Genomic DNA, 26,342 nt, shown 5'->3' with positions numbered 1-26,342 from the left:
ATGGTGGACCTCACAGATGCCTACTTTCCTGTCCCGATAAAACCCAGCCACAGAAAGTGCCTGCGGTTCACATTCCAGGGCAATTGTTGTAAATTTCACGTGCTCCCCTTCAGGCTGTCTCTGGCTCCACACACTTTCTCGAAGTGCAGTGAAGCTGCTCTAGCCCCCCTGACAGCAAGAGGCATCGGGATTCTAAACTATCTCAACGACTGGATCATATGCACTCAGTTGCCAGAAGACGCTGTGGATCACATGAACATTGTCACCTGTCACCTGAGAAACTTGGGGCTTGACGTCAACATCCAAAAACCCGTTTTATACCTGACCAGTCTGTAACCTTCCTAGGCATACACCTAGACTCTGTGGCCATGATGGCCACCCTGTCGGACGACAGGGTGCAGAGAATGAGCGCGTGCTTCACTCCTCCTCACACAGCCCTAGTAACGTCAGCCTGAGCTACCCCCGGAGACTGTGTTTCATGGTCCAACTTGTTAATAAATTATTTACAGATGTTTGTAACAGACATGTAACTAATATCGTTACTAGTCATTTTAGAAAAAAAGTGAACCCGAGTGGTGTTGTCCTCCGCAGGTTACTTCTATTGCATGTATCTTGTATCATGAATCAGTGTTTCAAGCTGCACTTTGATGGCTGGAATGTATTTCTGGTTTGTAAATTGAAAGTGCACCAAGAGTTCACTCAGGTAACCCAACAAGGAGGTGGGTCTCTCTGAAATGGAGAATTGCAAAACACACTATGAAAACCTTTCAGGTGAGGTAAAATGGTTTATAATTGAAAAAATAATGCATGTTTTCTTACTATTTATTTGAAACTGTACACAGGCTTTGCACCAATGAGAGGTTATAGCTTTCGTGTGGTGTTCAGTGAAAAATGTTACCCAGAGAAACACGATATGCCACAGTAGAAAAAGAATGCCTGGCAATAAAGTGGGCTATAGAATCACTACGTTACTATCTGTTAGGGAGAGAATTTGTGTTAATCACTGACCATTCACCCCTCAAGTGGATGAAAGAAAATAAAGAACGGAATGCGAGGGTAACTAGGTGGTTCCTTACTTTGCAGATGTACAAATTCAAAATTGAGCATCGTAGTGGAAAAGAAAATGCGAGTGCAGATGGTTTATCACGGGTACATTATGGGGGTAATGAAGCCACTCAAACCAATAGGTTAGAGCTGGGGGAGAGGGTATGTAGCAAATAGAGGGATGTAAAAATAAAATAACAATGGAAATAACTGGGGATATTAACATTGTTATCTTAGTTCCTGGAATCCAGAGTTTCTATAACGGTGGGAACTCTGGGTAATAAAAAGCGGATGTGATTATAGAAACGGGTGTGTGAGGTAATTGGGCTGTATTGCCAGAGTGTGGATTAATACAGAGAAGAAACTGTGTATTGAGACCGGTAAGCTAAACCTTTTAGCCTGGAACTGCTACAGCTGTGTTGAAGTGCGAGGGTCTGTTATGCATGGCGCTTGAGAAACAAAAGGAAAGGAAAACAAACAGGACCCTGGTGGAAACCGAGAGTAACCGAGAGTAAGTTAGTTTGAACTTCATAAGTGACTCTTAAAATGTGTGTTTAAGGTTGGCTAAATGCTAAAGTCTGCCTCAGTGAACTAGGATTGACGTTGGTCTGTGAGACGAAGATTCCAGTCTCCCATTTGCATTTGCTGCCTGTTTGTTTACATATGTTTCAGTCGGGAGAATATGTGGATTAAGGGACAGCCGTTTGTTACTAAGAAGCCTGAGCCTATTGAAACACATTGTTGTTGTTCCTCCCTGTAAAAGGAAAACGCACCTTAACAAAAGACAACAAACCAACAGTGTTTTAAAAGTTTTTTCTATATTAAGGACTATTATAATTAATACTGGCCAGCAGATGGCGCCAGAACCCTAAACAGGGAAAAGACAATACAGAAACTTTGGACAGCATTGGTTACTTACCTGGAACGGCCAGTTGTCATACTTACCTGGGAATCCTGGGGGAAGAAAGGAATTAAACCTGGGAAGGAAAAGAAGGAAACTACTATAGGGCTGGATGAATAATTGACTGTGACTAATCTGTATACAGTTTCAAATCTGTACAGGAGGTTTGGAATGCTTCAGACCTTAAAGATCATTGTGCTGTCGGAAATTGCCTGGGATGTTCAGTTCTATACTTGTGGTATGTGAGCTTGGATTAGCCAACCTCAGATCTTTAGTTAGCCTTGAAGAAGTATAAGATAGGGCCCCGATGTGTGGGCTAGGTTTTCTTTTCTTTATACAATTGATTGTTTGAATCGGGACTGTGCATTTACTAACTGGACCAACCTGCGGGCATCATTTAATTTGAAGTGGTTTTATTTTCTCTTTGATTTTTTGGTCAATTAAAACACATTCCTGTTCTCCTTCATCTGGTTTCCTGCTTGCTCTTTTTATAAAACACCTAAGCTGTGAGCACAACATTCACACAGTATAAATCCCAGGTCATTACAATATATACAGTACAATAGAAACTGCTATTCCACCAGTTTAAAGTTTACACCACTCCTATTTAAATTGTATATTTTTTATAATAAATGTTGTAAACTGTAAATAAGTAACACAGAATCCAAGGACGTTTTTGTTTCGTACTTGTTTTGTAACATTAACAGACTGTTTGTTTTTACTTTGAGAAAAATGCAGTTACTGAACATGTTACCAATCACAAGAACTATGATTTCCCAGTGTTATGGCCATATGGCCAGTCTTCGGGGAGAATTTGTCATGTGCTTAGTGATGTCATTGCCGATGTCATTGATGATGTCATATTTGATGTCAAGTGTGACGGGAAACATACACATAAGGGTGTAGAGTTAAGGTTGAGTGGCTACCTTAACTTGCAATTTCCAAACCTTTTGGACTTTTACAACCAAATCTTAACATTACTTTAACAAAGTTTTTGCCATTGAATATGAATATATATATATATATATATATATATATATATACACACACACATATATATATATATATTTCTATATACATATATATATATATATATATATATATATATATATATATATATATATATATATATATATATATATATTGTAACACAGCAGGGAGGGGGTTAATATCCTCCCTGCATGAAAAACATGTGCAAATGCACATTGGTTTAATTTAATTGTTTTGTTTTATTGTTTAATTACATTTGTTTCATTGTTTGATTAGTAATTATCCCCAGCACCTGGCTATCATTGTAAATTAAAGCCAGGTGCAGGGCATTTAAAGAACGCAGCCAGTCTGTTCTGGGCTGCTGGGAGTGTGTTGGGCCCTGCTGGGAGTGTGTTGGGCCCTGCTGGGAGTGTGTTCAACTGTAAAGAAAAGAAAAGAAAGGTAGTGTGAAACCTGATTGTGTTTTTGTGTTAAAACTGTATTTACTTTTGTTTTGGTTTGTGTTACAGGTAAACAGCTCAGCTATCCTGTTTTATAGTTAGATTCCTATGTTAGTTAGTGCTCATTAGAGCTAGGTGTTTATTTTGTTTTGTCTGTTTATTAAATATAGCGCGTCGGCGCTTTTGAAATCAAGTTCCTGTGTCCTGGGTCATCTTTAAAGGGGCAACGAACTACCGTGAGTGCCGGATCGTTCACTATATATATATATATATATATATATATATATATATAATTTCACGGTAGGCAGTCAAATACACCATTTCTGTGAAATTCGTGATATCGTGAATTTTCTGGGGTCCTACATATAAGGCTAGTATGATCTGTGTTCAGTCTGTATCTAGTTATTACCTCCTCCTCACACAGCCATAGTAACATCAGCCTGGTCCGAAATACTCTCTCCCTGACTCTTCTTGCTCTCCTGTGCAGCTCTTCTGCTGGTTCTGTGACACCGCCTGGTTTCAATAAGCGGTACTTTTAACACACTTTAAGGCACCTAGTAAAGTTAGCGCCATTCAGTAAATACGATGTAATTTGCACACATTTCCACCCATTAACATTATTCATTCTATTTAAATGACTTGAACGCAGTACTTTTTTCCACATGTATATTTCCAAGCACTAGGTTGCCTGCCACTGGTTAGTGAATACAGCAGGTGTACAAAGCACACAATAAAGGGGCTTACTGCGTGCAAAACATGTTACCGCTGTTTAGTGAATGAGGTCCTGAGACTAAAGTGAAATACCAGTTGAGGCAAATCTGACGCAGGTGATGTCACAGCCATTGCAATTGTAACATTCACTTCACCTATTCCAATAGGTCACACTTTAAACAGTACAGTACTGTGAATAATCTTTTGTGAATAGGGACCTCTGTTGCTAATGCTATAAAGGGACCAGTGATAAGGTTACTGAGAAAGTAGATTTTAACAATTGACAAATTGACTTGAAAATGTTCACTACAAGTAATGCAGTGCTTCTGCAATGCTGCTTTGTCAGACTAAGTCCATGGACTCTGCGTCTTCACGTTCAATATTCAGAAATGCCAGAGAAGAGAGGCACTCTTGTGACACATAAGTATGGCCAAAAGTTTGGTATCGCCCTATAGAATTAACTCACATTGCTTTATAAAGTCGAATGAAACCTGCTGAATAATGTTATGTTAACATATTGAATTGCATACCGTTTGTAGTTTTCCATATAAAAAAAAAACTGACAAATTAATGTGACATTTAGAAATCTAACATGAAATACTGTACTACTATTATGGCTTCTGGGAAACACTTGCGATATCATTTAATAATTTCTTCGATGACATGATGTTAAATAAAATATCTAAATTATGCTGGTATCGTTTTTTTTTTTTTTTTAATTATGTCTTGATCCTAAATTTCTAGGGGATGCAAAACATTTGGCCATAACTGTACATCTGTTTGTAAATGGAACTGCACTTGGAAGCTATAGCGATGAATATAGCAGTGTTGTTCATGATGGGCCACTCAACAAGATGCTGTATATATTATCATGTATTATATTGGAACTGCATGCATCCACCCGAGACTGACCACGGTGCAAGAGCATGTTCAAGTCTGTTAATACACATCTTTAATAATCAATAATATATTCTATAAGGAGTCTGGTAATACATGTCTTTAATAATCAATAATATATTCTATAAGGAGTCTGGTAATACATGTCTTTAATAATCAATAATATATTCTATAAGGAGTCTGGTAATACACATCATTAATAATCAATAATATATTCTATAAGGAGTCTGGTAATACACATCTTTAATAATCAATAATATATTCTATAAGGAGTCTGGTAATACACATCATTAATAATCAATAATATATTCTATAAGGAGTCTGGTAATACACATCATTAATAATCAATAATATATTCTATAAGGAGTCTGGTAATACACATCTTTAATAATCAATAATATATTCTATAAGGAGTCTGGTAATACATGTCTTTAATAATCAATAATATATTCTATAAGGAGTCTGGTAATACACATCATTAATAATCAATAATATATTCTATAAGGAGTCTGGTAATACACATCTTTAATAATCAATAATATATTCTATAAGGAGTCTGGTAATACATGTCTTTATGTCCATATAACACATTGTTAGTGTTTCGGTTGTCCACACTCTTTATTTGTATTATTTATGAATTAATTATGGAGGTTTAAAGTAAAAACCGAACATGTTTCCACCTCAAGCGGCCGTCCTTAGCGTTTAACATATTGCACATTCCCAGTAATATTTATACCCAAACAATACAATCATTCAATTAGCATCTTCATACAAAACAGTTGCATTTGATTGACAAGTTACATAAAAGTAGTTCTAATTACAAAATCAGAAAGCTTTACTTTTAACGGACCACTAATGTCTAGTTTGTTTTTTGTCTTTGTGTGTTTATTCCAGTTCACACTTATCAACACGCGGGTGGCTGTGAGCTGGATGATGACGGGACCAGGCGGGCACATTTGTATCATGCGTATGATGGGAAGGATTTTGTTAGTCTTGATGTAGATACCATGACCTGGGTCGCTGCTGTGCCGCAGGCTGTCTTCTATAAACACAAGCTGGAAGCTGACACAGCATTGCAACAGATCACTTTGGACTATCATAGACAGGACTGTTTTCAGTTGCTGGAGTGGTGCCTCCAATATGGGATGGAGACCCAGCAGAGGAAAGGTAAAGTAACAATCTCATACAGTATTCCTTGTGTTTAACTCATCAGATACTAACTGAGTGTTTATAGTTTAAAGGTAAAGTAACAATCTCATATTCCTTGTGTTTAACTCATCAGATACTATAGTTTAAAGGTAAAGTAACAATCTCATACAGTATTCCTTGTGTTTAACTCATTAGATACTGAGTGTTTATAGTTTCAAATGTGCAGGTACGGATCTTCAGACATGACTGAATGACACTCAGTGTCTAAATAAATAGACACACAACATAGACACAAGGGGTCTTATGTATCATTGTATTTTCATTCAAACCCAACCACAAATAATCTAAACAATGGTGGGATAAAAATCTTCTAAATGAATCCCTACCCTAAGGCTCCGATCCTGGTTAAACACACAGTGATTGTGTTGTAGCTCACCCTGGTTCCACGCAGTGGTGAGGGTTCTTCTCCTTACTTCCAGGCTCAATGAAAGCACAGCACAACACAACACATTTTCATGTAGAAATCAAACAAACCATATTTATAATGAAACAAAAACATTATTTACCGGGGCAGGCCTCAGCCAAGCCACAAGATGTTATGTGGTTTCTCCCAAATGTAGCCAGTGACACCATGACACCAATGATACCAATGATACCAATAACAACTAGAACTGCCAGGCAGTTTTACGGCCTCCAAGCTCAGTACCAGTTGGAAATTTTGGCAAGCTATAGCATTGCAACACAAGTGTCAGCAACAGATCGGTTTTCTGGAGCAGTTTCAATTCAAACTACTGCATTTCTAACTTTAAACACCATAGTAACCATGACCCTATCTACACACTGTAAGGAGTTATAAAAGCTAGTTTTACATTTAACCTTAAAGAGGTCAAAGGTCACGATCAAGGTAATTTTTTAATAGGGCATGTATGGCTACCTAAATGTGTTATATAGTAACCATAACCCTATGTGGACTATAAGGAGTTATAAGCTAGTTTTACATTTGACCTTAGAGAGGTCAAAGGTCACAGGCAAGGTCATTTTTGGATAGCGCACATGTGGTTTCCTATATGTGTTGCATAGTAACCATGACCCTATATGCACTTGTTATAAGCTAGTTTTGTATTTGACCTTAAGGAGAGTTCAAAGGTCACGGTCAAGGCAATTTTTGGATAGAGCATATATGGGTTCCTATATGTGTTCCATAGTAACCATTAACCTATCTGCAATCTGTAAGGAGTTATAAGCTAGTTTTACATTTGACCGAAGATTTTGAAAGGTTTTTAAAGGTTTTTAAAGAAATATTGGTTTATGCACTGTGGGTGTGGGAAAAGACAAGGCAGACACAAAGTTCAAATACGAAACGCCAGCACAGGTGCCCAGATTTATTTTCACAGCTCTATTGGCAGGTGCTTCTTTGACAGTTCGGTGTCACTCTACCAGCAATGGTATTGCGCCCCGTTCTTCATAAACCACACGCACAGGTGTGTAAACCGAAAGAATAAGCAAAAGACGAAAAGGAAAAAGGAAAACAAAACACTTTAAGAAAAAACTACAAAATAAAGGGTGCAGATTTTTTAACCGCGGCTCGTTGCTCCCTCTAGCGGTGGAAGCCCTGAGAAACAGGCACTGCTCAGTATCCTCTCCTATACACTGTGGGACGGCTCAGTCCCGCTAAGCTAACTAGTCTAGTCAAATTAAATAACCGATGCGTGGCTTGCTTGCATCACCGGGTTTGTCTCACGCTGGAGTTGCCGCTTTGTCTCCCCGACTCTGGCTGCGCCAGAATTTCCAGGTTTTGTTTCCAAATGTCAGGAGTCACGCTCCACTATCCTTCCTGTATGAGCGAGAGAGGATACAAAAACAGTGCCTTTTTATTGAGTCATTCACCCCGTATAGTCCCACTCCCCCACAGCCAATGACAGAGCACCAGCCGATTCGTTCACAGCTGACAGCTGTCAAAAGGCATTGCCTGACAGTGTGGGAGTACATGGGATGGCCAGTCCAGATCCCTCTCCTCTCACATGCACAAACACCATTTTTGAAAAAGTCAATTGTATTGACACAGGGATGATGCTTGTCAGCTGGAGTTTATCAAATAAACTGCTTTTCAACTGAAGCGGTTTTAAATTTAAGAAGAAAATGTAGTTCTGGTGGCCATCTTGTTTTACAAAAGAACACCATTTTGCCATATTTGAATTCCATTGTACCCAGGATGATGTCTACCAAGTTCAGAGTTAGTTGGTTAAACGGTTTGCAAACAGAAGCAGTTTGATGTTTGGGGCACATTTCCACGAATTTGGTGGCAGCCATTTTGATATTAAAATTTATCGCAGCAAGTTAGGCTTCACAAACTTGAAGCAGGTTTGGTTGCTGATGACATATGCCAAGTTTAAGATCAATCGCTTTACCGGTTCCCAAGAAGATTTTAAAGGCTTAGGCTAGGATTTTTTAGGCTTTAAAAAAAAATGCATCAGGCCACCATCTTGGTTGACGCAGGAGCGCAATTCTTTAGCATCTGAATTGTATTGAACCCGGGATGATACCTGCCAAGCTTGATGTGGATGGGTTACATGCATTTGAGCAGGAGCAGTTTGAAGTCTTGGGAATAATAAAATAAATAAATAAATAAATAAATAAATAAATCTTGACAATTAACAATAGGCTTCCCCAGCCATTCCCAGCTAGGCTTGGCAGCCTAATAATAATAGGATTCAACAACACGTGACTGTACGTCAGTGATGCACTAAAGCTATTTTGATTCAAACCACTGTGCTTTGTAGCATTAATAATGCTGTGTTGTATTTAGGTGAGGTAAAGGAGCTAGTTGTGCAATAAGTATTTTTTATATTTAAAAACAGCACTCGTTTGAAACGTTAACTATAGATTGTTGAATTTTTTAAAGGAGAATAAAAGCAGCACACAACGATTACGTATTAGTATTAAAATCCCCCTGCCCTCTGTCTCGCAGCGGCGTGTGCGTCGGTCGATGGGATGCAGGATATTTCACAACACCGGATTTAGGCTTCGGAAGGTTGGTAGCTTTATCCATAAATGCAACGCAGCACCTCTGCATTTTATATTGCACGCGGGAACAAGATTTCTGAGTTTAGTTTATGTTGAATTGAGTACAATATATGATATTAAATTGAACAAAAACAGTCTCATGGATTAGCAATAAAAGCCAATGTCTGGCTTAAGCACAGGGAGCTGTGTCCTCACAGGCTCGAATCTACATGGACAAATGTTTTGCATAACCCTATAGAATAAACTAATTTAGCTTCATAGAGTTGTGTTACATTAACAAATTGAATTACATACCGCTTTGTAGTTTTCCCATAGTACTTAATGAAAACCTGACAAAAATTGAAAAATGTGACATTTTGAAATCAAACATGACTACTATACTTATGTTTTGGCTTCCGGTAAACTTTTGCTTTGATTTCATAATGTTAAATAAAATGTCTACTCGCTAAGGGACCAAGCAAATTGAGTTTGCTGACGTGCTCGCCTCAAAGGCTGCTTAGCTCTGGCTGGAGTTAAAATTATAGTTTTGTTTTTGTAAACAATATTATTATTTTATGAACTGTAATTGTTTTATTACTGTTTTCTGTGAGAAAATGTCTTTCTCTTGTGTGTTTTTTCTGTCTTTTTCCACAGAAAGACGAGCACAGCTGCTGGGCTCAGCAGCTCTGCGTTGGCCGAGATACGCGCTTCAGCTGAGATTGCTTGCGGTCTCTCCCACAGTATCTTGTTGCCATCTTGGTGACTGCTTGCAGCATCATTATGAAGGCTGTTAGGGCTCTAACAAGCAGGCATCCCTCATCCCTGTATACTGCTTCCTGTGGTAACGTGAACAGAGTAGACCTGTAGGTCACCGACCCGCACTGTCCCCGATCCGGTACCCGATGTCCCCAATCTGGAACGAGGTAACCGCACCGGTTCACGTAGCATACCAAGGGTACCGTCCCGGTACCGCACCGGTTCACGTACCATACCAAGGGTACCGTCCCGGTACAGCACCGGTTCACGTACCATACCAAGGGTACCGTCCCGGTACCGCACCGGTTCACGTACCATACCAAGGGTACCGTCCTGGTACCGCACCGGTTCACGTACCATACCAAGGGTACCGTCCCGGTACTGTTCCGATTCAAAACTCGGTACCGAACTGCACCGACGGTACCATACCGATGGCACCGTACCAACCCGGCCCTGGTCCAGTACCAGAGGACTCGGTTTGGGTCTTGACCCGCCCCATTACATTACTGTACAGTGGCATTGCTGTTTGAGCAGACTGAAACAGCAGTCATACAGTACTGTACACTGCGTTGCTGCTTGCATCATGTCTGGGTTTTATCCCTGCGATTTATTCAAGGCCAGTCTGCCAGTTGAGGATAAGCACGGCAGACGTTCTTCCTGTCTGGGGCCAGAGCACGCCAAAGAGGCACTCACTGACCGCAGTTTCTGCAAGTTTTGTGCCCGTTTTTTTTGCAGGACCTGTTTGACGAGGGGAAATCCCTTTCTACGTTAAAGGTCTATCTGATGGCTTTGGTATGCTCACCCATTTGGTAATGGTTACATTTCGTACTTGATAGGGAACGTTAGGTTATTATCATAACCCTTGTTCCCTGAAATAGAAATGTAACCATTAATCTTCAAGGTCGCTGCGTCCATGATTGCAGCAGGCTTGAAGGAAAAATGATGCTGTGATCTGTGCGGGCAGTCCTTATATGCCCTCGGGGGCGGGCATGACTGCATCACAGGCACTGCGTGCAGCTTTGATACATCTATTCAGGTTTAGGGTCTTTAGGAGGTAAACACCCATACAGTAATGGCTACATTTCTATTTCAGGGAACCAGGGTTATGATAATGTATATTGGATGAGTTACAGAGGCAAGCAATATACTCACTGCAGCAACAGATCCTAGACCAGCAGGAGGCTCTGTGCTTCAGAGGCCAACAGCTCTACTTCAGGCAGCAGGAAAACCCTTGGTCTCTCTGAGACCTGCTCTCCTGCGTTTCCATCAGCAGCAGCATTGAAAGGCTGGATCTGAGGCCGGGTCCTGGGTTTTTCACCAGCAGCAGCATTGAGAGGCTGGATCTGAGGCCGGCTCCTGGGTTTTTCACCAGCAGCAGCACTGAGAGGCTGGATCTGAGGCCGGCTCCTGGGTTTTTCACCAGCAGCAGCACTGAGCTGGATCTGAGGCCGGCTCCTGGGTTTTTCACCAGCAGCAGCACTGACAGGCTGGATCTGAGGTCGGCTCCTGGGTTTTTCACCAGCAGCAGCATTGAGAGGCTGGATCTGAGGTCGGCTCCTGGGTTTTTCACCAGCAGCAGCACTGAGCTGGATCTGAGGCCGGCTCCTGGGTTTTTCACCAGCAGCAGCACTGAGAGGCTGGATCTGAGGCCGACTCTCCAGCATTTTCCACCAGCAGCAATACTAAAGGTTGGCTTATCACATTATTGACTTACTGTTATCTTTTTTTTATTTTTTTTAACTAAAGGACATTTGTGACATTTAAATATTGTATCAACTATGACCTCTGCTGATAATGACATGAAAGCTATGCAATGTATATCATGCAATATGTTCATAGTTATTAGCTGTATTGAGTTTGTGCGTACATTTTTATGTCAAAAATGTAAGGTAAGTCAAGAGTTGACAGATAAAATATTCTCACTGGAAAAACGCATGTCTACCCTTAGAGACATTAAACCAGTTGAAGCTGCTAAAGCAGCACGCCCACAGTAGCTGCTTGGTTTTGTTTCAATCTGTACTCTTGGTTAATATTCCTATTTCAGGGAACCAGGGTTATGATAATAACCTAACATTTTATGATATTGCTTGTGTCCCTTGTTTTCAATATCTACATGCTTCCCTTGGTTCACCTCATCAGCCAACACAGCCTCATGTTTCACTCCTATGCCGATGACACCCAGCTCTACTTAAAACTCGACCCTGGAAGCCCCTCTGCCATGGTCCGGCTCTCGGCTTGCATTCAAGACATAGAGGCCTGGATGTCTGCCAATTTTCTTCAGCTGAACACAAGCAAATCTGAACTCCTTCTAGTAGGATCTAAAACGCAACTTCAGAATCTAAATAGAGCTGCCCTGAACCTCGGAAACTGTCTGCTGCTGCCTTCCCCCACAGTATGAAGCCTTGGTGTACTTCTTGACAGCAACCTCTCCTTTGATGCCCACATCTCCTCCGTGGTCAAATCCTCCTTCTACCATCTTTGAAACATCTCAAAGTCCGTCCCTACTTTTCCCTCCCGGATGCGGAGATACTTTGTCATGCATTTGTCTCCTCTCGACTCGACTACTGCAACTCTCTATATGATGGTCTCCCGGCACACACCATAAACCGACTGCAGCTAGTTCAGAATGTCGCTGCCAGGATCCTTACCAGATGTACAAAACGTGAACACATCACCCCCCGTCTTGCCCAGCTGCACTGGCTACCTGTAAAGTTTATTTTCAAAACTCTCCTGCTCACCTACAAGGCCCTTCATCACACAGGTCCCGAGTACCTCCTCAGCCTGCTGACCCGCTATGTCCCTGCCCGCAAACTGAGGTCCTCCGACTCTGGCCTGCTTGTTAACCCCAAGCAAAAGTGCACCACACTTGGAGAACGCTCGTTTAGCTTCATGGCTCCGACTCTTTGGAACTATTATCTTGTATTATTGAATTGTGGTTTGTCACACTTGAGAATTATTGTATTTCTTGTTTTTATTGTATGACTTATATTGTAACACTTGAATGTATTTGTATTTGCTTGCGATTGTAAGTCGCCCTGGATAAGGGCGTCTGCTAAGAAATAAATAATAATAATAATAATAACTCTCTCCCAGCTTTGGTGCGTGATGCTCCCACCATCGCTCGCTTTAAATCAACTCTCAAGACCCACCTGTTCTCTCTTGCTTTCCATGCTCTTTAAGACTTATCTGCTATTAGCTGCTGTGTTGCTGCTACTATTTCATGTAATATGTTACTATCATGTATTATGCACGTTCCACTGTATTTTTTTTACTGTATAGCATGTATTATGCATTTCTCTGTATTTAAAGTATTATGGATTTTCTTGTTGTTACTGCATCTTGTAAAGCGCTTTGTGATGGTGGTCTACTATGAAAGGCGCTGATCCATTAGTATATTTGGGCTGCGTGTAACGTCTAGATCTAGCCCCGCCTCCCGTTATGTACGGGACAGCATGGAGCTGGAGTTCGACGCACTCACAAGTTACTGTCGGTGATTGTGATTATTGATATTTGAAACTTTACTGACTAATAAGATATGGCGTGTTCTGTGTTGATTCTGTCGTATTACACGTGTGTATTACACAGTGAGACGCTCCATTGAACTAATTTTTTAAAGGAGAATAAAAGCAGCACACAACGATTACGTATTAGTATTAAAATCCCCCTGCCCTCTGTCTCGCAGCGGCGTGTGCGTCGGTCGATGGGATGCAGGATATTTCACAACACCGGATTTAGGCTTCGGAAGGTTGGTAGCTTTATCCATAAATGCAACGCAGCACCTCTGCATTTTATATTGCACGCGGGAACAAGATTTCTGAGTTTAGTTTATGTTGAATTGAGTACAATATATGATATTAAATTGAACAAAAACAGTCTCATGGATTAGCAATAAAAGCCAATGTCTGGCTTAAGCACAGGGAGCTGTGTCCTCACAGGCTCGAATCTACATGGACAAATGTTTTGCATAACCCTATAGAATAAACTAATTTAGCTTCATAGAGTTGTGTTACATTAACAAATTGAATTACATACCGCTTTGTAGTTTTCCCATAGTACTTAATGAAAACCTGACAAAGAGATGGGAGATGGGTTTTTTTTGTAATTTTTTTTTTAGAGATGTTCACTACCCAAGCTAATTTACTTTTGCTCAGGAAACTGGGAGAGGCACTGGTATTATTATTTCCCAGAGGCTTCCACTCACTATAGATGCATACAGCTATTTTTATGACGTTATTCATTTTAAAACCAGTTGTGAAGCTGTTTTTGAGCGTGCTGAAAGTAAGCCAAATACAAACTTTTTTCCTGATATTAACAGGGCTGCCTTTTAGTGTATGTGTGTTTTTTTTTGTATTAACAGTATTTCGTGCATTTGAGTCTTGCAATGAATATTCGTATTTTGCTCCTTTTCCAGCGTTCTCATTTATCAATGTACATGTTATAAAAACAAATTAGTCATTTTTGCTTTGATTTTGTGATAAAATTGGTACTTGTATTGATTTTATTGTTAATTTCTAAACAGTTTGAAGCATTTTTGAGTGTGTTGTGGGCCAACAGTATGAACTTATTTTTCGTATTAACACAGTATTTCCTGCGGTTGTTTTGCAATTATGATTCGCTGCTGGTTCATTTTTCATGGATTGTCCATGCTTACCAATGTACAAATTTTGAGGGTGAACAATAAATATAATATGTGTTAATAAAGATGATACTTATTGCTTTTATTCATTTTAAAACAATTTTTTTTTTTTTTTTATTGTGCTGCAAGCCTACCTTAATACACACTTGTGTTCCGATATTCACAGGACTGTCTTTAGTGGATTTTACTGTTTTTATTATTAAAGGTATTTATTATCAAGTTTTCAATGCTCCGCTCCATTTCTGATGGCAAATTAAATCTTAACTAGCACAGAACGACCACCTTGAAGTAGAAACACACAAGTGACACAAATGACAGGCTTGCTGTGGATTAAACACTTCTGCCTCGCTATGACGTCGTCGGGCACACACTGCAGTTCAGGGGCTATACGGGGCCAAAGGCAGTTAAGGTATGAGCAAGTGTAAACAGGTGGCTCAAATGATAAGACTCTTTTAATCTGATTGACTGTAAGCCAGCTCAGGTCCGAGGTGTAAGTGTAAACACACCAAGACCCTGGTACAGATGCTGTCACGCAAGCAGCTGTAAACAACACATTAAAAAGAACGTCAGACACTTTCTATGCCACACAATTTTAAGTGACAATAAAGTTTCAACGTGGTAGATATGGCAGAGATAGTGTTATTCATAATGGAGCTGATATGGTGACCTACCTGTTCCACATGCAGCTTGAGAAGAAAAATAAAAGGAAGCGATTTATCTAAAAGGAACCTCTAAAAAGCAGTTACACATTGACTTTATTTATGTCCTAGATTTTCCTTGCATTTGGTAACTATAATTAGGGCTCCTGATTACTCCTTTACAATCACTTTTCACCTCCCCTCTGTCGACTCCTTCTCCCAACTCTCTGTAGACTCGGCTACCTCCACTCTCTTCACCCTCACCTCCTGTCTCGACTCCCTTTACCTCCTCACCTCTCAACCTGCCCGCCTCTTCCCGCCCCAGCCCTGGCTCTTCTCCGTGCTCCGCTCGGCTCGTACCAAACTGCGCACTGCTGAAAAGAAATGGAAGAAAACCAATCTCCCTGCTGCCTTGGATCTCTATTGCTCGCTCCTCTCTTCCTTCTCTTCTACACTCACCTCTCTATCATTCCGTCTTCTACTAACAATTCCAGTAAACGTTTCTCTACCTTCTCCTCCTTCCGTAGCCCTCTCCTCCCCTCTTCCACCTTCCTCTATCTCGGCTGATGACTTTGCCTCCTTCTTCTCCAAAATCACAACATCCACAAACTCTTCAATACCTCGCCTCCTTCCCCACCCCTGTCCTCTTCTCACTCACTCCCCATCACCCTCTGCAACCCTTAGTGATCTACCCTCCTTCTGCTCAACTCCCTACAATCTGGTTTTTGCCCGGCACATGCCACTGAAAACTGCGCTTCTTCTCCGTCACAAACGCTCTCTGCCCATGCCACCTCCCTCTCCTCTGTCCTAATTCTCCTTGACCTCTCTGCTGCCTTTGACACAGCCGACCACTCTATTCTTCTGTCCTCCCTCACTGACCTGGGACTCTCCAACACTGCTCTTGCCTGGTTTTTCTCCTACCTCTCCGATCGCACGTACCACATGTCTTGGCATGGCTCACCCTCTACCTCTTGCCCTTTTTCGACAGGTGTCCCCCAAGGTTTAGTCCTGGGACCCCTCCTGTTTTTTCTCTACACCCGCTAGACAGCATCTGTAAACCTCACAACTCTCCCCTATACTAGACTATTTGGCACCCAATTGTTCCAGTACTTGCATCAGCTTGTACTTGCACTGAACTGCTCCATACCTTGCCGTATTCTACTACTGCTCTCAATTATAACTACTTCCTGTATCTTGTACTTGATTTTACTCTCTAGGTATCCGTAATTAATGTTTTTTTGTAAATGTGCTTATTTGAAATCGTTCTTGTCCATTTATCGTACTTACTGTGTGCTCTTAATGGACTTTACTCGTATGAGCAAATCTTTTTACTATAAGTTAACTGCTCTTAGTTGAACTCGCTCTTCAATGTAATTATTTACTGTATTCTTTATTGTGCTCTTATTTGAATGTGATCTTATGTTCTGCGGATTGTACTGTACTTTACATGTCTGTTGGAGGACTGTAACATGCTTGGAATGAGATTACAATTATTTGAAGCAGAGGGTTGTTCTTGTTCGCGAGATTGCCAATTGTGGCGAAATGTAAAAAAAATGCCTAAACACATAGAAACCCCAGAAGGATTTCGTTGTGGAAGACAGCAAAGGAAAGAAGGTACAACTGAAGTGTGCAAGTACTGTCAAGTTAATATTGTGACAGAAAAAAAGAAAAACGCCTAGTAACCGAAAATAATCATTTCACTGTGGTACATAAGACCCAACATGTATCAGTCACACAGGGGCCCATTTTAGAAAGCTCACTCTCTTTAAAGTGTTTTAGCTACAGCTGGAGAGCATTCTGAAACATGAGAACAAACTCTCTATAGAAACAGAAATGTGTTGCTATGCTAAGATCACTGATAATGCACAGACTGTGCTATTCAATTACTATAAACACAAAGGTACCTATAAAAACACAATGCCTGTTTGTTCTGCTGTTAACTAAGTCACTGCTGAGCTGATCAGTTTTGTTGAGTTCAGTTCCAATTCAAACTGACCAGCTGTGGCAAAGTGGTGAGTGAATACAGGTGAGTGCAGTGCAGAGTGGATACAAAACAGACAGACAATGATTTCCAGGTGCAAGGGTGTTTATTGATTTAACTGACAATGTCCAGAGCCTTATGACAAACACCTGTAAATAATAATGTTGGAGTGATACAGCGGCATGTATCACTCGGTATTTGTAATTCCCCGGGTTTGACTCGTAACCAGAAGTCCAGTTTTACACACCAACACAAAACACAAACACAGTTCTTAGTGATAGTGAATAAGTGCAAGTGGTGAAATACAGTTCTCCGTGAAATGCAGGGGTGAAAGTGATGTCCGGGTTTATGCTGGCTTTCGCTACAGCTCCGGATCGTGCAACTGGTAGTCTATTAAAAAACAGACGACAGTTAACAAAACACTAACAAACACAAGACAAAACTCACGGTTCACAATACTGCAACACAGACTCCTTGTAGGTTTTCAACACTAACCATTTACCAAGGAACAGATCACGTATGCTATGACCCCTATTTATATCCTTGCTCATGACCCCTAGGTTAACGAGCGCATCCGCTCCTCCAATCCTCGGATGCCACACTGTTTACCGTCTGGGTCATTGAGTTTGGATACCGTAGCTGTGCCCCTTTCCTAAATGACCAACTTCCACCTACCCTACGGAATAAATTGTCGTGCCATTTAGTTAAGGGTACTCTGTTCCCGTTACACAATGCCCTCACAGGTCGAGAGGGAGATCTAACACCAAGCACCATTCGATCTCTGTCACACCAGCATGCCAGGGCTAGAGCTACACTCAAATCAGCCATACATTAGCTCCATTTACATATACCCTCTCAGCCAATCAGAGTGAAGGATGTTTCTACAGTGTGGTTGAATACTGCGTGAAACAATCCTGGGATCTAACTGTAACAGTATTGATGTTCTCCTTCACCAGTCCGCCCTGCAGTGATGCTGATACAGAGGAAAGCGCGGGAATCTGCAGGAACAGACGTCATTTGCCACGTGACGGGGTTTTACCCCCGAGAGGTTGAGGTGAACTGGATCAGAGATGGTGAAGCTCTGCTGGAGGAGGGGGTGTGGAGTGGAGAGGTGCTACCCAACGGGGACACAACCTACCAGCTGAGAAAGACCCTGACAGTGAGTCCTGAGGACCAGAAGAAACACAGCTACTCCTGCCAGGTGGACCACGCCAGTCTGGATGAGAAGATGGATGTGAAATGGGGTAAGAGAGAGAGAGAGACCCTGCTACTGAAATAGACTGTGTGAGCAGGGAGGGAGGGAGGCTGTACCTGAGACCCTGGTACTGAAATAGACTGTGTGAGCAGGGAGGGGAGGAAGGGGAGGGAGGCTGTACCTGAGACCCTGGTACTGAAATAGACTGTGTGAGCAGGGAGGGAGGGAGGAACGCTGTACCTGAGACCCTGGTACTGAAATAGACTGTGAGCAGGGAGGGGAGGGAGGGGGATGGACCTGGTTATGGACTGGGGAAGGGAATGGGAGTACTCTGTAAATAATGTGTGTTTGTAAACTCTGTTATTTTTGTTCTGATCTGTTAGCGTTCTCTGTGTGTTTTGGTGCTTGTGTGACTGTGTCACTGAGGGGGGTGGGAGCAGGTCTGACACAACCAGTCAGAGATAGGGAGTGTTCAACCAATGAGTGAGGAAGGGGGAGGGACTTGGGGGTGTGTGTGGAGATGACAGTGTGAAAGAGAGAAGTAGGTCCTGGCAGTGGGAGTTGTGAGAGGAAAGGAATAAGAGCCATTGTTAACTAAAAGCTAAAAAAAATAATAGACAGTGGTTTCCTACTGCTTTGAACCACAACTGCTGTCTTTCTCATTATATCCTGGAAACCCCGCAGCTCAGCGCTGCAATACTTTTAAATCCGGTATGTATTGTAGCAGTATGTAAAATTCCTCATTAACGACCCAACAGTAAAATGAAATCAAAATGTTACCCATGCACAGAACTGCGTAAATGTAAAAGGCAATGCAATTTAGCAAAAGATTATGGCTTTAAGAAGCCGTTGCATGAGCTATTTTCTTTTGGAATAGTATGAGGCGTCAAGTTGTTATTTTTGAAAATCTGCTGCTCAGACGCATGATATCTAATACATATAGGACAACTAATGCCTGAACAACAGTTTCGATTTCAGGAGTTCCTTTTTGTTTTCTGTTTCACTACACTTACCATCTGTTTCAATAACAAATGAAAAAATGTAAAAAATAAAAATGATAAGGGGCTCCCGAGTGGCACATCCAGTAAAGGCGCTCCACGTGGAGTGCAGGATGTGCTCTATAGTCTGGACGTTGCGAGTTCAAGTCCAGGCTATTCCTTTGCCAACCGAGGACAGGAGCTTCCAGGGGGTGGCGCTCAATTGGCCGAGCGCCGCCCAGGGGAGGGAGGGTTAGGTCGGCCAGGGTGTCCTTGGCTCACCGTGCACCAGCGACCCCTGTAGTCTGGCTGGGCGCCTGCAGGCTTGACTGTAAGCTACCCGAGAGCTGCGTTGTCCTCCGATGCTGTAGCTCTTGGTGAGTCCGCAGTGTGAAAAAAAGCGGTCGGCTGACGGCACACGCTTCGGAGGACAGCGTGTGTTCGTCTTCGCCCTCCCGGGTAGTAGCAGTGAGCTTAAAAATAATTGGCCATTCCAAATTGGGGAGAAAATAATAAAAAAAATAATTGACAACGGCTAAATTTAAAAATCTCGCCCTCGCAATGGGGGGTTCGACTTTTACACAAGGTCGACTTTTACATGAGCGAATACAGTAATAGAGATATATGTTCTAATTTATTTGAGTAGTGCCTGTTACATTATACATTAGAGGGGTATTTTAGTCCCTATTGTGCATTGTTTGACTTAGACCTTTTTGTAGTATAGTTTTTATAGCACGTTTTTTTTAATACAATTTTTTGGTATAATATCACCACTTTTTTAAGATATATTGAAACTAAACTCCCTGTACAGCAGTTACTGCACAGTGTAATATGTATTAATACTGATCATTTCAGGGTTAACTTCAGTGTTATATTACAGTACATGGCTGAGTGATACATGCAGAGGATACAAAGCTTTCAGGATTTTCAGCTTCTGGTGAATTGGTTATAATTTCAGTTATATTTTAAGGCTGATTTTGTATTTAAAACGATATGTATACATTTTAGAAGCATTTATTAATCTGCACTCAAACTGTCATCATTTTTTAATGTTTACACCAGGCTGCGCACATGAGTACCTGCACTTTATTATTGAATTTCACCCCTCTCTTCACTGATTGCTTTTGCTAAACAGTCTCCTGTGTGTTTGCAGTTCCAGAGGCTGCTCTCAACATGGGGTTTGTTGCTGGTGGTGTGCTGGCTGCTCTGGGTCTGATCATCGCAGTGATCATAGGAGTTCACATCTGGAAGAAAAGAGCATCAGGTGAGAGAGAGGGAGGCGGGGTTAAGAGCTGCTTTTATTAATGCTGCATTTCTAATTCCTTTATGAATTGTGTTCTGTATGTACAGAATAGACATGATGGAGATATGAAATATACATATTTATGAGATTAACATGAACAAACTCCCATTTCTAGTTGATCCTAGTCTTTTATGTCCCTGGTCTTTCCTGCAGTAAATGTGTAAAAGGTGCCTGTACTAGTCTTTGCACTGGGCTGCTGATTCCTCCATGTAGGAATCTGAAGAGATGTCTTCCACAGTCATCTCTGGGCTCAGCTTTCAGCTGGCCTTAAAGTTTAGGTTCTGAATAAACTACTACCAGCACTGGGGCAGTGAGGATGGATAGAGCCCTAACTCCTGAAACAGCTACCTAAGGATTTGAACCACTGATGGCACTCCAGATTTGCAGAGTACTGGAAACGTTACCCAACATGAGTTTAACACATATGCTATGCTCTTGGAAAACAACATGATGATAATGTGTGCTTATAAGATCAACTGGACTCTTCCAGGTGCACATGAGGGAGAGTAACTGGTAGAATCTTCAGAAAAATATCTGCTGTGGTTTTAGTGCACTAGGCTGCCAAAAATGGGTCAAAATTTCTGTGATTTTAGGGAGTTCTTTTAGTAACGAATCTCAACAGGGTCCTTGTGGCAAAGTGGCTGCTGATTAAGACAGGATGCAGAGGTGATGCAGTGCAGAAACAATCACACGTGAAAACTGTAATACAATTTGGAAATGTTATTTTTATTTCTAAACAAATTCTGGTCTGGCGACCAAACAATAATCCTCCGGCAATACACCCCTGGTGTAAAGCTCGGCAGGAAAATAATAATAATGATTTGTAAACAAAACAAATAATAACACGTTATCCGCTCCCACAATACTACTAACACAAATCACCGGTCCAGGTGCTTGCAGTAGTACTCAGGTGGGTGATAACAAATAACAGTGACTGTGGTGTTGCTGTTCCGCGTAGTGCTGGCCCAAGGCGACAGCACCGGAGACGTGTTAGCTGTCTAGTGAATTTACACACAAAAGACAATTACTAACAGTGCTACAAACAAACAAAACACTCACGAATATTTCTCGTTTCTTTTTGGGAACTCTCCCTGTCCTTCCAGTTCCGTGTGTCTCTGAACCCAAGCGAAGGAACCGATTACAAGTCTCTGTCCCCTTTTTATGCTGTCACGCATGACCCCTTGGTAAACTAATACAGCTGCCTTACAATCAGCGGCTGCTACATTGTTTACCTTCCGGGTCAATACGTTCTTGCAACAGAGACTCGCCTTCTTCCAGATTAGCCAACTCCCCGACCCGGGAAAGAACTGTCAGTCCAGCCCGTCAAAAGAACTCTGTCCTCGCTGCTCAGCGCCCTCACAGGTCGGGAGGGAGATTTACAACCAGAACTCATTATATTTCTGTCACAGTCCTATAGTTGTATAAAGCAGGGCTGGGTGCAGGGAAAGTGAATCCAGCCCTGGCATGTGTGCTCTAATAACATGAGTGCAATCACAACCTTCTCCAGTGTGTGGAATAATGACAATACATTTCTCAATGATATGAAGCTGCTGATAGATTCACTTGTAAATACAGTAACCCTGAGTTTTGTAATTCACTCCTAGGTGCCAGGAGCCCTGACTACACACCAGCACAGAGTAAGTATTTTAGATGTGTTTTAATTGTATAGATTTAAGTAGAAGAAATAAAACACTTCTAATGTGTTGAATATCAAGGCTGGAGAAAAACAAACAAAATTGAATTCAATAATTACAATTTAAAAGACGACTCTGAATTTGTTATAGGGGTTAGAATGCAGTTCTTTAAATACTGTTCTTGTGAACAATTTAACTTGCTCTACAGGAAAACTGATCTGTAGAAACTGCCTGTACCTTCTTAATATCTTTTCTCTGGTTCAGAGTTGTAATCTATGTGTTTCTGCAGAGCTGTCTCTACCTGGTTTGCACTGCTTTTAGGAGCTCATTGTTTTCTATGGTTCAGAGTTCTAATATATGTGTTTCTGCAGAGCTGTCTCTACCTGGTTTGCACTGCTTTTAGGAGCTCATTGTTTTCTAATGCCACACCTGCTAGATACTAAACTACAGTAACATTCAAATATAAACCCAAGTGAGAAGGGCTTTACAGGCTCTTCTATGAAAGATCTCCTCATTCCTGGTGTCTGCTTTTATTGATTTTATTATTATTTCAGCAAAGGAACAAAGTGATGCTTCATCCAACTCATCCAACTCCACCAACAATGACAGGTAAAGATACATTTTCATGCACTTTTAAATACTATTTGTGTGTTGTTCTTTTTCTAAATCAATCAACTATCACCCCAGAAAGATGTATTAAAGACAGCACTGCTTACATTTCAAAATATGTTTGGTTTTTATTCACTTGAATGGAGGGATTTTTAAAGTTCTGTACTTGAACTCACAGTATTCTCTTGAGAACCACCTGTAGCCTGTGGTTTGCCATTTGTTATAGTTTGACAGTTGCCTGACTCTTCTGAGCTACATGAGATTTTGGGTTTCCTGTGAGTCTCACATGAATAACGGACGCCTTCTTAATCAAATGTGATGATTGTCAATCTATTCTCATGTTTCATGTGACATCTTCCTGCTAAATGTGAGAAAGATGATAACAGCTTGTGAAAATTGGAACTGCATGCAACCAGCATTGTCTTGATAGGACAGAGCACAGCACACCAACAAGGAGGGTAGAGTTCAGAGGAGAGCCTGAGAGTGCTCCTGCTTCTCACTGATACTCCAACATTGTCTTGATAGGACAGAGCACAGCACACCAACAAGGAGGGTAGAGTTCAGAGGAGAGCCTGAGAGTGCTCCTGCTTCTCACTGATACTCCAACATTGTCTTGATAGGACAGAGCACAGCACACCAACAAGGAGGGTAGAGTTCAGAGGAGAGCCTGAGAGTGCTCCTGCTTCTCACTGATACTCCAACATTGTCTTGATAGGACAGAGCACAGCACACCAACAAGGAGGGTAGAGTTCAGAGGAGAGCCTGAGAGCGCTCCTGCTTCTCACTGATACTCCAACATTGTCTTGATAGGACAGAGCACAGCACACCAACAAGGAGGGTAGAGTTCAGAGGAGAGCCTGAGAGTGCTCCTGCTTCTCACTGATACTCCAGCATTGTCTTGATAGGACAGAGCACAGCACACCAACAAGGAGGGTAGAGTTCAGAGGAGAGCCTGAGAGTGCTCCTGCTTCTCACATTCCTGCTGCACTCAGTCCTGGGGACACTCAGAGCTGAGCTGCTTCACAGAACTGGGATTATTCCTTTCGCAGTATTTCGTCTACTCTGTTTTGGCCACTGCTATAATACAGCTTTATACAGGGATGTGTTATGAGGACTAAAATCTATGTTAGACACTTCTGACTGAGCTCATCTGTTTTATTTAATCCCATCACAGTTTATAAATGATTGGATACCATTTTCATTCTGTTCACAGCAGAGTAAAATGAGCCCCCATCTTCTGCAAGGATGAAACAGTGTAACAGTGCAGGGAGCAGCAATTAGGATTTTGAGTTGTTTCTTGCTAGTTTTGAGGGAGCAAACACAAACAAAACTGGTTCCATTGTGCTTTTCTCACCCATGTGCTTTACTAACCACAGTCTCTTTGTTCCATGTCTGTATTGTTCCAGGTGTGACCCCATTGCAGAGAAGCTGATGACACAGACAGAATAAATGACTCAGCTGAGGCTTCATCTTTTACACTTTATTTACCCCGATATTGTCACACAGAGCGATCGGACAAACTGATAGACAAGGACGCTGTGTTACAGTCATCTGTGTTAAGAATTAAGAATTTGTAGTCATTTGTATGCAGTAACCTAGGCTCTAAATAACCATTATTAATGTAACATTGCTTTATGGGACATGCAAGAAAACAAGAAGAAACTGATTTTACTTCGAGGATTACTACTTGTTTGTTGGAAACCATCTGCTTGTAAAGGAAGAAGAGGATCTGCAGTACAGTCGGGACATGAGAGGCGAGAAGACCGATGGTGTGATGTCTGGTGAGCAGGGGCACTGATGTAACGAAGTTTCAGAAGAAAAATACCGGAAATTACGAGAAGGTTCTGGTCTCTTTTAAAAAGGTATGAAACCCCTTTTTCATGTGAGGTACGCCTTTTGCCATCTTCTGTCTTTTCTGTCACCGTCTGTGTGGAAGCTGCGATGCTACAGACTCCTGTTTGTTACTGATAAGGACTCTGCTGCTTGTTTTATGTTCAGGCACTGGATCCCATAGAGGTTACCAGCCTGTTTATGTAACTGGATACAGATACAAAGGTGGGGAATGATCCTACCTGTTAACTCCTATACTTGCTCTTTCCTTTCCTATTTGTTAGCTATATTTTTAGCAATTGTTGCTACATGTCCGAAGTGTTCCATAGGGCTCGGTCTTAGGTCCTTTGTTATTTTCACATATATGCTGCCGTTAGGTGATATTATCCACACACACGGAGTGAACTTCCATTGCTATGCGGATGATACCCAGCTATATCTTTCCCTAAAGCCAGGAAATACTTCTGCTGGGGAGTTACTTGCTGCTTGTCTTGCAGACATCAAGTATTGGGTGTCACAGAATTATTTAATGCTAAATTCAGATAAAACAGAGGTTATGCTAGTGGGCTCTCAGAACCAACTAAAAAATGTGGGATTACATGAATTCGACCCTAGTAATTTAATTAAATATTAAAGTAGAAATTAAAAATGTGGGAGTCATCTTTGATCCTGATCTCTCATTTGAGACTCATATAAGGGAAGTTACAAAAGTATATTTTTACCATTTGAGAAATATAGCCAAACTTAGACCAATACATCTGTGCCGAGAGACTAATGCATGCCTTTGTTTCATCTAGAATTGATTACTGTAATGCACTTCTCTCTGGTATCCCAAAAGGTGTGCTGTCTCGCTTACAGCGCGTTCAGAATGCCTCAGTTAGAATTCTGACTAAAACCAAGAAAAGTGAACATATTACCTGTTTTAGCCTCCTTACATTGGCTACCTGTGCAGCATAGAATTGAGTTTAAGATGTTGCTGTTAACCTATAAAGCCCTAAATGTATTAGCACCTAGTTATTTGATGGGGTCAGTTACTCCTGCAAATAACTACATGCTAATACATCATCCAAATCACACAATGCAGGGCTACTGGTTATTCCTAGCGTTAACAGAATGAACACGGGAGGAAGGGCTTTTTCATGCAGAGCCGCTAAATGATGAAATGCCCTCCCTTCTTTCACAGGGAAGCTGAGACTGTTACAGTTTTACATACTTTTATGAAATTGCTTTGTTATCTTAGTGGGTTTTAATGTGAGTTTTTAACATTATTTTTTTATATACTGTTTTTTAAATATGCTATTTAATGTGTAGCAGTTGTGTGTGTGACATGCCGGGGGACCTTTATACAAAGGCATTGTGTTGTGTAAATGGAAATGCTTTTTGCAATGTGCTGTGCAGTGCTTTGTGATACTTTTGTATGAAAAGCGCTATATAAATGCAATAAATAAAACATGTAAAAACATTTTTAACCAATGTATAATTTTACTGATTCATAATTCATGGTTACTATCCAATTGTCGGTTTGAGATTTACAGAATATGTGAAGTTTTCAGCGTACCTGTAATATTTTTGTAAATAATAAATAAATGAATAGATTTTAAAAGCAAAGTTAGATGAGAAGCTGTGCCTGTATGAGAAGCTGTGTCTG

The 26,342-nt window shown here is 41.2% G+C and overlaps 1 protein-coding gene across 1 annotated transcript; it reads left to right on the top strand.

Moving 5' to 3' along the window:
- On the top strand, positions 1-24,449 carry LOC131740170 (major histocompatibility complex class I-related gene protein-like). The gene is made up of 7 exons (XM_059035301.1): positions 1-328; positions 5,878-6,150; positions 18,103-18,390; positions 20,472-20,582; positions 22,226-22,258; positions 22,810-22,864; positions 24,271-24,449. Exons 1-7 carry the CDS (start codon positions 1-3, stop codon positions 24,311-24,313), a joined length of 1,131 nt encoding a protein of 376 aa, XP_058891284.1. The 3' UTR covers positions 24,314-24,449.
- The last annotated feature ends 1,893 nt before the right edge of the window (positions 24,450-26,342 follow it).

This window comes from Acipenser ruthenus, chromosome 13 (assembly GCF_902713425.1).
Source record: "Acipenser ruthenus chromosome 13, fAciRut3.2 maternal haplotype, whole genome shotgun sequence".
Classification (NCBI taxonomy): domain Eukaryota; kingdom Metazoa; phylum Chordata; class Actinopteri; order Acipenseriformes; family Acipenseridae; genus Acipenser; species Acipenser ruthenus.
The sequence above is the reverse complement of the archived record's forward strand: the minus strand, read 5'-3'. Positions and strand labels throughout refer to the sequence as shown.

Bases quoted from the DNA above. Each gene is read 5' to 3' on its own strand.
- LOC131740170 (XM_059035301.1), top strand. From the start codon at position 1: ATGGTGGACCTCACAGATGCCTACTTTCCTGTCCCGATAAAACCCAGC. The intron at 6,151-18,102 runs GTAAAGTAACAA...CTCCTTCACCAG, and splicing joins GGAGACCCAGCAGAGGAAAG to TCCGCCCTGCAGTGATGCTG. The intron at 22,259-22,809 runs GTAAGTATTTTA...TTATTATTTCAG, and splicing joins TGACTACACACCAGCACAGA to CAAAGGAACAAAGTGATGCT.